General features: G+C 36.4%; 1 protein-coding gene across 2 annotated transcripts in view; it reads left to right on the top strand.

The window, feature by feature from the left end:
- TBK1 (TANK binding kinase 1) overlaps positions 1–12,195 on the top strand; it is a 49,574-nt gene extending 37,379 nt beyond the window's left edge. For both annotated transcript variants that reach the window (XM_032347162.1, XM_032347161.1), the window contains 12 exons: positions 7–65; positions 329–420; positions 3,968–4,069; positions 4,804–4,882; positions 5,766–5,887; positions 5,989–6,065; positions 6,775–6,814; positions 7,325–7,426; positions 7,540–7,636; positions 8,271–8,377; positions 8,600–8,671; positions 11,231–12,195. In XM_032347162.1, the coding sequence (XP_032203053.1) occupies positions 7–65; positions 329–420; positions 3,968–4,069; positions 4,804–4,882; positions 5,766–5,887; positions 5,989–6,065; positions 6,775–6,814; positions 7,325–7,426; positions 7,540–7,636; positions 8,271–8,377; positions 8,600–8,671; positions 11,231–11,282 (1,001 nt within the window). In that variant the 3' untranslated portion in view covers positions 11,283–12,195. The remainder of the gene's footprint in view (positions 1–6; positions 66–328; positions 421–3,967; positions 4,070–4,803; positions 4,883–5,765; positions 5,888–5,988; positions 6,066–6,774; positions 6,815–7,324; positions 7,427–7,539; positions 7,637–8,270; positions 8,378–8,599; positions 8,672–11,230) is intronic.
- Positions 12,196–13,293: the final 1,098 nt, after the last annotated feature.

The raw sequence follows: 13,293 nt of genomic DNA, 5'->3' as shown, positions 1-13,293 counted from the left end.
TTTCAGTTTCCCTCCCTAAAGTACATCCACGTTACGATTTAGATGGGGATGCTAGCATGGCTAAGGTTAGTATATAATTAAATTACTATGAAAAAAAATTATTCTGTAAACATGTGAATTAAAATTATCAATAGTGGAAACAGTAAAATGTATTATCTTTACATATGTGTATGTGATCTAGGAAATTTTTCACTTAAATGATTTATTTATACATATATTTATATATTTTATATATAAAAATATATAAGCTGGAAAGTTGTTATGTAGAAGTTTTTTTTTTTTTTATCCTGTACCACAGTTAGCACCAAATATTGTGTTTCTTCATTAGGCAATAACAGGAGTTGTGTGTTATGCCTGTAAAGTTGCCAGTACCTTGCTGCTTTATCAGGAATTAATGCGAAAGGGGATACGATGGTTGATGTAAGTAAGAAATTGAAATTTGAAAATAAGTGGTAACCACCCCATCATTGATACTTTACCTCTTCATACTAGGTAGGGTTAAGTTCTTGGGGGTTTTTATTGTTTCATTTTGTTTTGTTTTTAAAGACTTTGTTTTTAAGTAATCTCTGCTAGCAGTAGTGGGGCTTGAACTCAGTGACCCTGAGATCAAGAGTCACATGCTCTACCAGCAAAACCAGCCGGGTGTCCCTTGGGTTTTATGATGATACATTTGTTCCACATTTGGTTACAAAACATTAAACAACTGGGGCGCCTGGGTGGCTCAGTGGGTTAAGCCTCTGCCTTCGGTTCAGGTCATGGTCTCAGGGTCCTGGGACCGAGCCCCACGTCGGGCTCTCTGCTTGGTGGGGAGCCTGCTTCCCCCTCTCCCTCTGCCTGCCTCTCTGCCTACTTGTGATGTCTCTCTCTGTGTGTCAAATAAATAAATAAAATCTTTTTTTTTTTTTTAAGATTTTATTTATTTATTTGTCAGAGAGAGAGAGAGTGAGAGCGAGCACAGGCAGACAGAATGGAAGGCAGAGGCAGAGGGAGAAGCAGGCTCCCTGCGGAGCAAGGAGCCCGATGTGGGACTCGATCCCAGGACGCTGGGATCATGACCCGAGCTGAAGGCAGCTGCTTAACCAACTGAGCCACCCAGGCATCCCTAAATAAAATCTTTTAAAAAAAAAAATTAGCAACTCTTTTTTTTATTTAATACCTACAACAACCTTGTGAGACAGATAGGACAAATAATATCTGAATTTTAAAACATACCACACTGTACAATGTAATGGTAAATATTTTTCCAAGGACCTTGACTGGGGCTGTCATTTCACTGTCTTGGTAGGCTTTGTCATTTTTTGTTTTTATGTTTGTTTTGTTTTTTAAGATTTTATTTATTTAATTGAGAGAGAGAAAGAGCATGAGCAAGGGGAAGAGGGAGAGGGAGGAGCAGGCTCTCTGCTGAGCAGGGGAGCCCATCACAGGGCTTGACACCAGGACCCAGGACCCCAGGACCATGACCTGAGCCAAAGGCAGACACTTAACTGACTGAGCTACCCAGCTGCCCTGGCTTTGGCATTATTATGATGCAGTACAATCTGTACTTGTTCTAGAGTTTATGTCCTCAGAATCTTCCTTTCTTTCTTGCCTTTTTCCCAAATGAAGTGTACATTCAACTTTATTTTTCTAATAGCGTTAATTGAGCTGCAATTCACATACTGTTTAGTTCACCCATTTTTAAGTGTATAATTCAGTGGTTTTTAGTACATTCACCGAGTTGTGCAGCCATCACCACTCATTATAAATTATTTTTGTCACCCCAAAAAGAAATCCTATACCCATGAGCAGCCACACCCTATTTCCCTCATAACCTCCTATCCCCAGGCAACCACAAATATGCTTTCTATCTATATAAATTTGCCTATTCTAGACTGTTCATGTAAGTGAAATTATACAGTGAAATACACACTTCACTTTGACAAGCAATAAAAAACTTTTTCTTTTTTACCAAATCACTTAATATAGTTATTCTAGGTCAGAATATTGATCATCTAGTTAAGTATTCTCTTCCCTGAAAGTAATCCTAAGTAATGTTCTGTGGATGAGTATGACTTGACCTTTTTTACCTTTCATGATTTGTAGATGCTATCTTTCACCTGCTAGAACCAGAGAACAAATAGTCTCCCTTGAATGTCGTGCCTCCAGTTTCTTTTTTTTTTTTTTTTTAAAGATTTTATTTATTTATTTGACAGAGAGAGTTCACAGTAGACAGGCAGGCAGAGAGAGAGAGAGAGAGGGAAGCAGGCTCCCTGCTGAGCAGAGATCCCGATGCGGGACTCGATCCCAGAATCCTGAGATCATGACCTGAGCCGAAGGCAGCGGCTTAACCCACTGAGCCACCCAGGCGCCCCATGCCTCCAGTTTCTATACATCATTTGAGGCTTTTGAATTTTATATACACATACTACTGGCCTCATGTTCCCTGGGCTCATAATGCCGCTTGGCTTTCATGCTTGTGACAGTTTATGTATATCTGCCTCACACCTATTCATCCTTTCTTGCAAAAACATGTATGAAGTGTTTCATCATTCTCATTCTGCTGGTGCTTTAAGAAGAAAGAAGAATGACACTTTTTTTGCCTGTCACCTTTGTGTTAAATCTATAAATTGATGGGGTTTTTTAGGTGTTCACATACCCAGCTTGTAAGCCTATGCTTTTTTCTTTCTATTAAAAAGCCTCTTCATTTTTACTAAATGATTTCTAGAAAACTCTTAAGTGTTGATTCTGTTTACTTTTGTAAGTAAATTTACTTAATTTTGTACTGTAAATTTACTTTTGTTTACTTTTGTATTGTTACTTATTCTCTCACGTTCATGCGGTTGTTATCTACCACAGTCACTGCTCCATAAAGCTTGGATTTCTTTTACCTCGTAACTTGTAGTTTAGTAAGCCATGAGAAAATAGTTTTTTGCTTTGTTTTTTGGTTTTGGGGTTTTTTTTTAATTTTTTTTAATAGTTTTTAAGATAGATCACTGTTGGTAAACTTTTTCCGTTAATGAATATTTTAGACTCCATAAGCTCCATAAGTTCTCTTTGGGTTTTCTGGGGTTTTTTTTAAAAGATCTTATTTATTTATTTGACTGAGGGAGACACAGCAAGAGAGGGAACACAAGCAGGGGGAATGGGAGAGGGGAAAGCAGGCTTTGTGCTGGGTAAGGAGCCCGATGTGGGGCTCAATCCCAGGACCTGGGATCATGACCAGAGCCGAAGGCAGATGCTTAATGACTGAGCCACCCAGGCACCCCTCTCTTCTTTGTTTTTACTTTGTTTTTATAACCTTTGAAAATATAAATGTCATCCTTAGCAAAAACAGGTTTGGTTTGTTGACCTTTAATGTAAACCAAAAGCCCTCCAGTTTTATCATTTACTATGTCATTCTGCTTCTTGAGAGATCGTAATAGTAATTAAAATTAATTCTGGTGGTATAAGGCATAATGCTGTTTAGCTTATTCATGTGATTATAGATTTTTAAATTCCTTAATATAATTTTAATGCCTTAGATTTCCAAACTCTTAATAAGTAGTAATTAATAGTTTGTGTCCTGGAAAAGCATAGAGGTCACAGTGATGCTTTCAGTAATGAAAAGTGAATTGGCAAGACTCAGCCCAAGGCAGTGGGTAGATGAACTGGCTTTCATAATATAACAAGATTGTTAATAAATTTGTCTGAACAATAGTAACAGTAGTGCAATTAGTGATAGGAGAAAACAAATAATTCTTTAAAAAAAAAAAAAAAAACAGGGGCACCTGGGTGGCTCAGTCCTTAAGCATCTGCCTTTGTCTCAGGTCATGATCCCAGGGTCTTATGATCAAGTCCCTGCTCAGCTGGAAGCCTGCTTCTCCCTTTCCCATTCGCCCTGTTCGTGTTCCTTCTCTTGCTGTCTGTCTCTCTGGCAAATAAATTGAATGTTTTTAGGGAAAAAAAGTCATTCATTAGATAAACTAATGAGAATATTATTATTTTTTAGAGAATTAGTTAAAGATGATTATAATGAAACTGTTCACAAAAAGACAGAAGTTGTAATCACATTGGATTTCTGCATCAGAAACATTGAAAAAACTGTGAAAGTGTGAGTAGATGACTTCCATACTAATACTGGTTAAAATGTTAAATATTGTCCCATTTCTCTTTCATTTATTTAGTTATCCTTGGCATCATACAGTATGCTCTGCAAATATTTGTATTAAGATACAACCTTAGATTAAGTTAATTCCTTGCAAAGACAAAATTGAGTCTTCTCGGTAAGAAAAGAACATTGGTGACATTTTCTCCTACCCTTTGCAAAGGAAAAGGTAATCTGACATAGAAATGTCTCATTTTTTAACCTTGCAAAAGCAGCAACTCTGAATAGGAAAATACAAAAACTGCAGTTAACAAAGGAAGTGGTAAGGGGTGTTCTAGAACTGTGTTTTGTTAGGATTTACAGAATTTGGGGGTTACTTTTAGTTTACTAGTACTTATTAATTAACCTTATCCCTGAGACTGTTTTTTGAAACAGAATATTTTAAGATTTTCCTGGGCTGTATTATTTATATTGCAGAGGAAATATAATAAATGAAATCAGTGTGTACTAATGACCGCCATTCTGCAGTCTAGTATTTTGACTGTTTTCTTGGCATAAGACTGTTGGAAATTCCTTCTTTACAGAGACATCAACTTTTTCTGGAATCTTTGCTTGTAGGCTTTGCATTTAATATTTTATTCTCAAATAGTTGTCATAAAAACTCAGATACAATTTATAAAACATCTTTTAAAATATATGTATTCATTATGCTAATTTTTCCATAATTGTTTTTTATACAGTTATGAAAAGTTGATGAAGATCAACCTAGAAGCAGCAGAATTAGGTGAAATTTCAGACATACACACCAAATTGTTGAGAGTAAGTATTTACAAAATTATGACAGTCATTGGTTTGCTGTGCTAATGGTTCTATTTGACTTTTGCAACAACTCTATGAGATACAGAGTATTAACCATATTTTACAGGTAAAGAACTAAGCTTAATTGAATGATGGAAAGTATTTTCCATGTTTTTTTAAGAAAGGATATTTAGAGTAAGAAATGCTTTATAAGATGTATTAATACTAGTTAATCTCTTAGTTTATTATCATGTGATACTCTGTAGAAAATCAAACCAAGAAACTGTCCTTGCATTTAAAAATAAAAATAGGGTTGGGGCGCCTGGGTGGCTCAGTGGATTAAGCCGCTGCCTTCGGCTCAGGTCATGATCTCAGTGTCCTGGGATCGAGTCCCGCATCGGGCTCTTTGCTCAGCGGGAGCCTGCTTCTCTCTCTCTCTCTGCCTGACTCTCCGCCTACTTGTGATTTCTCTCTCTGTCAAATAAATAAATAAAATCTTTAAAAAAATAAATAAATAAATAAATAAATAAATAAATAAATAAAAATAAAAATAGGGGCACCTGGGTGGCTCAGTGGGTTAAGCAGCTGCCTTCGGCTGGGGTTGTGATCCCAGGGTCCTGGGATTGAGCCCCGCATCGGGCTCTCTGCTCAGCAGGGAGCCTGCTTCCTCCTCTCTCTCTCTGCCTGCCTCTCTGCCTGCTTGTCATCTCTCTCTCTCTCTCTCTCTGTCAAATAAATAAATAAATAAATAATCTTATGAATAAATAAATAAATAAAAATAATTTTTTTTACTTTGAATTGCCATAATCTACAAAAAAAATATGATTCAGACTGTAGACTCCATTGGCAGTGTATCATTTCTGTATTTTGCTAATCTGGATCTGAACCCACTGGTTTTATTTAGCTTTCCAGTTCTCAGGGAACAATAGAAACCAGTCTTCAGGATATCGAAAGCAAATTATCTCCAGGTGGATTGCTGGCAGATACATGGGCCCATCAAGAAGGCACTCATCCGAAAGATAGACAGTAGGTTATATAATTTTATGGGTAGTGTCTGCTCTTATTATTAAATGTCCTTTTTCACATTGACTCAATTAATTTATTTGGATTTTTTTTTCCTTATATAGTGTAGAAAAGCTACAAGTCCTGCTAAATTGCATCACAGAGATTTACTATCAGTTCAAAAAAGACAAAGCAGAACGTAGTAAGTAAAATTTTTATTAATCTAATGAATCAGCTCTACTAGTTGTAATTCAGTTGAATTAATTTGGTATATTTATAAGGGTGGATCCTTATTTCAGAGACTTGATTCTGTTGGGAAGGAGGTTGAATATACTAAAAATTATTCTTAAAACCAATGTTTTTTGAGTATTTTTAATTAAGGGTCCTGAACTCTAAAATCTCTAGAGACCAGTCATGTAACAAAAGGGAACGAGATTGGAGGAGGAGGAGAAGAGAGGAGATACCCGTATGAAGGGGAGAGTCACTACTCAGATTCATGAAATTCATTGCACCAAAATCTTCCTATCCTTAAGAGAGCTGGAAATACAGATTTTGTTAGAATATCCTGTGGATACCTGGCTGGCTCAGTCAGTGGAGCAAGCAACTCTTTATCTCGGGGTCATGGGTTTGAACCCCACATAGGTTGTAGAGATCACTTAAATAAATAAATAAATCTTTAAAAGAAAGAAATATTTGATTTTTTTAAATGTTGGCAGTTAATTTTTTTTTATGTTAACACTGTAGAGATCAATTAAAAATGTTTGTAAGCTATATATCTAACCCATGGGTTGTAAATTTGTGTCATCTTACTCTAAACTCTTAGCTTTTTCGAAGTCATACTCTCAAAAGAAAAAGAAGTGTGCATGATTTTGTGATTCTATATTTGCAGAAGTGATATTTCTTATTTTTAGGATTAGCTTACAATGAAGAACAGATCCACAAATTCGATAAGTAAGTGTCCTTATCATGTTTAATAATTATTTCTGGTTATGTAATTAATGCAGTCCCTCTTAACAGTTGAAATTAATTCAGATAAAAAGTACATTTTTAATCTTGGCTTTACAGAATTGTTACTTTGTGTGCACATATTTGAGGCCCACTTTGTCTGGTTGAGAGGTTAAGGAAAAGGGAGAATGATGTAGAAGAGAATCTTCTACATCATGTGCTTTGATTGCAGAAGGATAGATAATAGAGAACATAGGCAAGGACAGAATTAACCACTTTCTTAACCTTAACTTCATTAAATAAATATTTTCTGACCATTCTCCATCATGAACCTTCTCTTTCACGTCTTGCTGCTATAATGCCTATCTTAGAAACCTTTGGCATTCTACTATCCATATTCTTAAGCCAGAATAGTCATTATTAAGAAACATAAATTTTATGTATTTAAAAAGTTTTTAATATTGGCAGTAGAAACCGTCACATTGGTTTAAGCATGTGATTATTTCTAAATTATAGGCAAAAACTGTATTACCATGCAACAAAAGCTATGACCCACTTTACAGACGAATGTGTTAAAAAATATGAAGCATTTTTGGATAAGTCAGAAGAATGGATGAGGTAAGGAACTTTAGTGGCTGACTGTGCAAAGTACAATTCAGTGTACATTGTATATTGTAAGTAAGATAGTATTTCATTAGACTGCTTACTAATTGATTCTTTTTGGTTTTTAGAAAGATGCTTCATCTTAGGAAACAGTTATTATCCCTAACTAATCAGTGTTTTGATATTGAAGAAGAAGTATCAAAGTATCAAGACTATACAAATGAGGTATAACTATCAAAAGTGTCCAGAAAAAAAATCTTTTTCCTATTAGGAAAAAATACATTTCTTCTCAGTTTATATTTGAAATGATTGAAAAGAGAGAAATACGATTTAATACGCCTTATATTCAGTTCTGTTTGCCCATTTGTAATGTGTTTTGAACCAAATTTTCAGAACTTAGGTATTTTACACTTAAAAGCATCTGATAAAATAAAAAATTTAAAAATTATTTTTAAAAGCATCTGATAGACCATTCTTTTTAATCATCTATGAAAATAACCTTTTTTAAAGTGGTGGTTTAAGTACTGTATTATTCACAGATTTGATATTAAAATTTAAAGCTATAAGGGCTTACTAAATTGTGTAACATTTGGGGCACCTGGGTGGCTCCAGTTAGTTAAAAACCATCTACCTTCAGCTCCGGTCCTGATCCCATGGTCTTGGGATCTCAGCAGGGAGCCTACTTCTCCCTCTCCCTTTGTCTCTGGGCTTGCCATTCCCTCTGCTTGTGCTCTCTCTCTGTCAGATAAATAAATCAAATCTTTAAAAAAACAAAAGCAAAAAAAGGTGTAACCTTTAATGTAAGATCTGTAGTTTATACTTTGTTCAGTGATTGATGTAGGTATTTTTGATGTTTCAGTTACAAGAAACTTTGCCCCAGAAAATGTTTGCAGCCTCCAGTGGAATCAAACATACCATGACCCCAATTTATCCATGTTCTAATACATTAGTGGAAATGACTCTTGGGTAAGAGATTTATTATTTGGTAACTATGATGTTTTCATTCATTTTTATTTGTTTGCAATCTTGCTCTTTTATTTTGAAATTTTGGGTATTTGTTGTGAATAAATTTGTTAATGGTATTTAATGGCTTAGTCCAATCTAGAGTACTAAAACATATTAATAGAATTCTAAAACATTTGCATACTTTCTTGAGCAGAGACATTGATACTTGTTTTGTTTGTATAGTATGAAGAAATTAAAGGAAGAAATGGAAGGGGTGGTTAAAGAACTTGCTGAAAATAATCATATCTTAGAAAGGTAAGTAATGCAAATATTAACTCTGCCCTGTGATTTTATATGCAGTAGAATACATATAGATCTATATTTGTACCTGTCTGTCTTCCTGTATCATTAGGTTAAAGTAGTGGGGAAAGGATATAAAGTCAGAACCCTTTTGTTTTGTGATTTCCATGGTGCCTTTTAATGTGTTCGGGGTTGCTTGGATAAAGACAAGTCAACTGTGATTGATTCCATTATATAGTAGCACTGGTTAATAGAATTATTTGCTAATTTGAATCCATTTGTGAAACTGAAAATCTTTTGCACATTATTTTTCATACATCTTCTCATTAGAATTGTAATTTATTGGGGTTCCTGGGTGGCTCAGTGGGTTAAGCATACCACTTGATTTGGGCTCAGGTCATGATCTCAGGTTCAGGAGATTGAGCCCTGCCTCGGACTCTGTGCTTGGCAGGGAATATGCTTGAAGATTTCTCTCCCCCTGCTGGCCCCCATGCTTGTTCACTCTTTAAATAAACAAATTTAGAATCATTATTTTTAAAATATTTATTTGAGAGAGTGCACATGCACCAAGTGAGAGGCGGGCAAAATGAGAGGGAGAAAGAGAATCTCAAGCAGATGCCTGGTGAGCTCAAAGCCTGAGGCGGGGCTTGATCTCCCAAACCTGAGATCATGACCTGAGCCAAAATTAAGAGACCGAGGCTTAATCGACTAAGCCACTCAGGCACCCCAAATGTTACCTTTTTTTTTTTTTAATGTGACCCATTTTTAATGTATGCTGATTTAGTTGGTTAAAACTGATACCTTGTTTTAATTTGCATTTCTTTGGTTAATAGTGATATGAAAGCATCTTTTTATGTTTTATTCAGATTTGTGTGTGTGAATTGCCTTTTGGTTTTAAAATCTGTTTTTCTGTTGGTTTATAGCAATTACATAGTAATTATCTAAACTTTCTTTAGTACCCAACTTAGTTTTTTCACAACTTGAGCTAAGTATCAGCAAGAAAAGACTATTAAGATATGCTTTCACAAACTTACATTGAATCTCTTCTGCCTTGTGACGTAAAATCCCACTTATTAAAACGTGTCCCATAAGTCACTTTCCCCTGTCTTATTTGCAAATTTATTTGACAATATATGTGTGATATAACATGGCATTGTCACAGCTTAAATGTCAAATGACCGCTTACGGATTTTTGCCAGAGCTAATAATGGACTCCAGGTCTTGACCACTGTCTCCATGTGGCTGTCTCATTATCACTTCATTTCTTTTATATCTAAAATCACATCATACCACCCTTCCCAACTCAGTTTCCCCTCCAATTTCCTCAGTCTCTTGAGGGGAGCCACCTTTTTCCTGATCCCTTGAACATAGGTTATTTTAGATACTAACCCTTTTGCTGCCTTTCATCAAGTTTGGTGATCTTCCTTGAGAATGTTTCCATATTCCCCCTCTTGACCTCATCAAACCTCCTTCCTCTAGATTATCACCTAGGAGCTGTCGTGATAACCTACCACCTATCTTCCTAAGACTAGGCTTTTCCCATCTGTCATGGCTATTATAGCCAAAACAATCTTCCCAAACACTATCTACTGACATACTCCTTCAGCTCAGAAATTTCTAAACTCCTGTTACCTAAAAGGTCAAATCTAAATTCACACTTGAATTCAAAGAATAGAATACTCTGGCCCAGCTCATTCACTCAACTTTACTTCCTGCTGGCCCCTGAAATAACTCTAGAGCAGCAAAGTTGCATTCCTTACTCTCCGTTGAGATGTCACACTTACTCCCAACTTCTTACCTTTGGTTTTCTAAATCCCACTCCACCAAAAATAATTTACCCAGTTTTTCCTAATACTTCCTAGATCACATCCCTCATCCTTTTCTCTTAAGAAGTCCTCTCATTGATTTGAGATTCCATATTAAAACCTAACCCATTTTCTGGATTAGATTCCTGGGTGGCTCGGTCGGTTAAGCATCTACCATTGAGGGACGCCTGGTTGGCTCAGTGGGTTGAGCCTCTGCCTTCAGCTCAGATCATGATTTCAGGGTCCTGGAATTGAGCCCCGCATCGGGCTCTTTGCTCAGCAGGGAGCCCGCTTCCCCCACTTCTCTTTCTTCCTGCCTCTCTGCCTACTTGTGATCAAATAAATAAATAAAATCTTAAAAAAAAAAAAAAGTATCTACCATTGACTCGGGTCATGATCTGGGATGGGTCTGAGATCAAGTTCTACATTGGCTCCCTGCTCAGTATGGAGCCTGCTTCTCCCTCTCCCTCTGCTCCTCCCCCTGTTTGTGTGCTTGCTCGCTCTCTCTCTCTCTCTCTCTCTCTCTCTGTCAAATAAATAAATAAATAAATATCTTTATTATTTTTTAAAGTCCTTCCAAGCCACTGATTGGGTTTTTTTTTCACATATTTATAATAATACCACTGTGTTTCAGTAAGAAATAGAGCAAATCATAGTTGCTTAAACTCTTTAATAGCTTACTCATGTGAAAAGTCTCCTATATTCTTCTTTAAAGTGTTAGGGCCAAATAAAGGAATCATCTAATTTCCTTTTTTCTTTTGTGTTTTAGGTTTGGCTCTTTAACCATGGATGGCGGCCTTCGCAATGTTGACTGTCTTTAGCTTTCTGGGAAGTTTGAGAACAGCTTTAGTTTGCACAAGAAAATAATGCTGGGGCATTAAATGAATGCCTCTGTAAATGGTCTCTTATTTCTACAATTCAGTATTTGATGTGGTCATGTAAATATGTACAATATTGTAAATACGTAAAAAAAGATATAAATTTTTGGCTGCTGTTAAGATGTAATTTTACCTTTTAACATTTATAATTAAATGAGGATATTTGACCTCAGTGAGCTCTAGAAGAAAGCCATGACTGATATGTTGAAATACTGATCCTCTACTCTTCTGAGTGAGGCTGAGTTCTACATCTCTGACTGCCTACTGGAAACATTTTTTAAGTGGAACCAAAATTGTCATCCTTACAGATCAGAAATGACTGATAATTGACTTGCTTACAAGTGATAGTATGGAGAAGTGGCTTCTTTGGGTGAGGAGCCGAACTGAACCACTGTTTTACTAGGATCACAATTTTGGGGGAAGGGTAAAGTGACATTTCATTTTACAAGGTGCCCAGAACCCAGTTATCGTCACATGTGTTTAATTTCAGATAAATTATTGAGCAGAATTTTTAAAGTGATTTAATTATTAAAAACTGTTCATTTTATTTTGGCCATAAGTGTGTAACTGTCATAAGAATTTTAGGATTATTTCCACTGTTTGAAGCTGTACATTTTTTGTTTAATTTCTGCTTACTCCATCATGAAAAAATATCAATAAATTTCTCAATTTTAATGTAAAAGTTTGTATTTTTCTGTGTTATAGCAGTTTGAGAAACAAAAGTTGTCTTTTGAAAGAAATATCTGTGGTGATGGTAAATCATTCTCAGACTACTGGATACAAGGACAGTTTTGTTTCTCTTCTAAATCTGATTCTAGTTTAGTGTAAGTTCTACAATAAATTTATGCTATCCAAATCCAAAGGGAACATTCTCTTTGAAACATCTATCGAGAGTCGTATATTAAAGGATGGACTCAGCAAGAAGTTATTTCATCCAACAAGGTTGTGGTTCTGATTTCGGTCTTGGGTTTCTGACTTACCAGATTATTGAAGTGTGATTATGTACAACCTGCATATCATAAAGATAGCATGTCCCAAAGAGTAAATAAATTTGAGTAACATGAACATTGGGAAACTGAAAATGGATTAGGTTTTGTTTTCTTTTTTTTTTTCCTAAAGATATTATTTATTTATTTATTTGACAGAGAGAGAGAGAGAGAGACCGGGAGAGAGGGAACACAAGCAGAGGGAGTGAGAGAGGGAGAAGCAGGCTTCCCGCTGAGCAAGGAGCCCAACACGGGGCTACATCCCAAGACCCTGGGATCATGACCTGAGCCAAAGGTAGACGTTAACAGCTGAGCCACCCAGCTGCCCCTGAAAATGGATTAGGTTTTAATTTGAAATCTCAAATCTATGTATTATTGTAGTAGGGAATTTTTAAGTATCACCTATACATACTGTAGAAATACATGCATGGGCACCTGGGTGACTCAGTCGGTTTAGCAACTGTCTTCAGCTCAGGTCACAGTCCTGGAGTCCAGGGACTGAGTCCCACATCAGGCTCCTGGCTCAGCAGGGAGTCTGCTGCTCCCTCTGACCCTCCCCTGTCTTGTGCTCTCTCTCTCTCTCTCCATCTCAAATAAATAATAAAATCTTAAAAAAAAAAAAAAGAAAAGAAAGAAATATGTGGGTGAATGGTCCCTGTCAAGAATACCTGTTAAGAATACCTGTTTAGGGGCGCCTGGGTGGCTCAGAGGGTTAAGCCTCTGCCTTCGGCTCAGGTCATGATCTCAGGGTCCTGGGATCGAGCCCCGCATCAGGCTCTCTGCTCAGCGGTGAGCCTGCTTCCCCCCTCTCTTTCTGCCTGCCTCTCTGCCTACTTGTGATCTCTGTCTGTCAAATAAATAAAATCTTTAAAAAAAAAAAAAAAGAATACCTGTTTAGTCTGAGAGTTTCTGGAGTGAGGGGATGTTTGTTTAATCCCTCTTGATTGTAATTTTCCATTGGACTATCT

The sequence above is a fragment of the Mustela erminea genome, chromosome 6 (assembly GCF_009829155.1).
Source record: "Mustela erminea isolate mMusErm1 chromosome 6, mMusErm1.Pri, whole genome shotgun sequence".
NCBI classification, from domain to species: Eukaryota; Metazoa; Chordata; class Mammalia; order Carnivora; family Mustelidae; genus Mustela; species Mustela erminea.
This window is presented reverse-complemented; position numbering and strand designations above follow the sequence as displayed.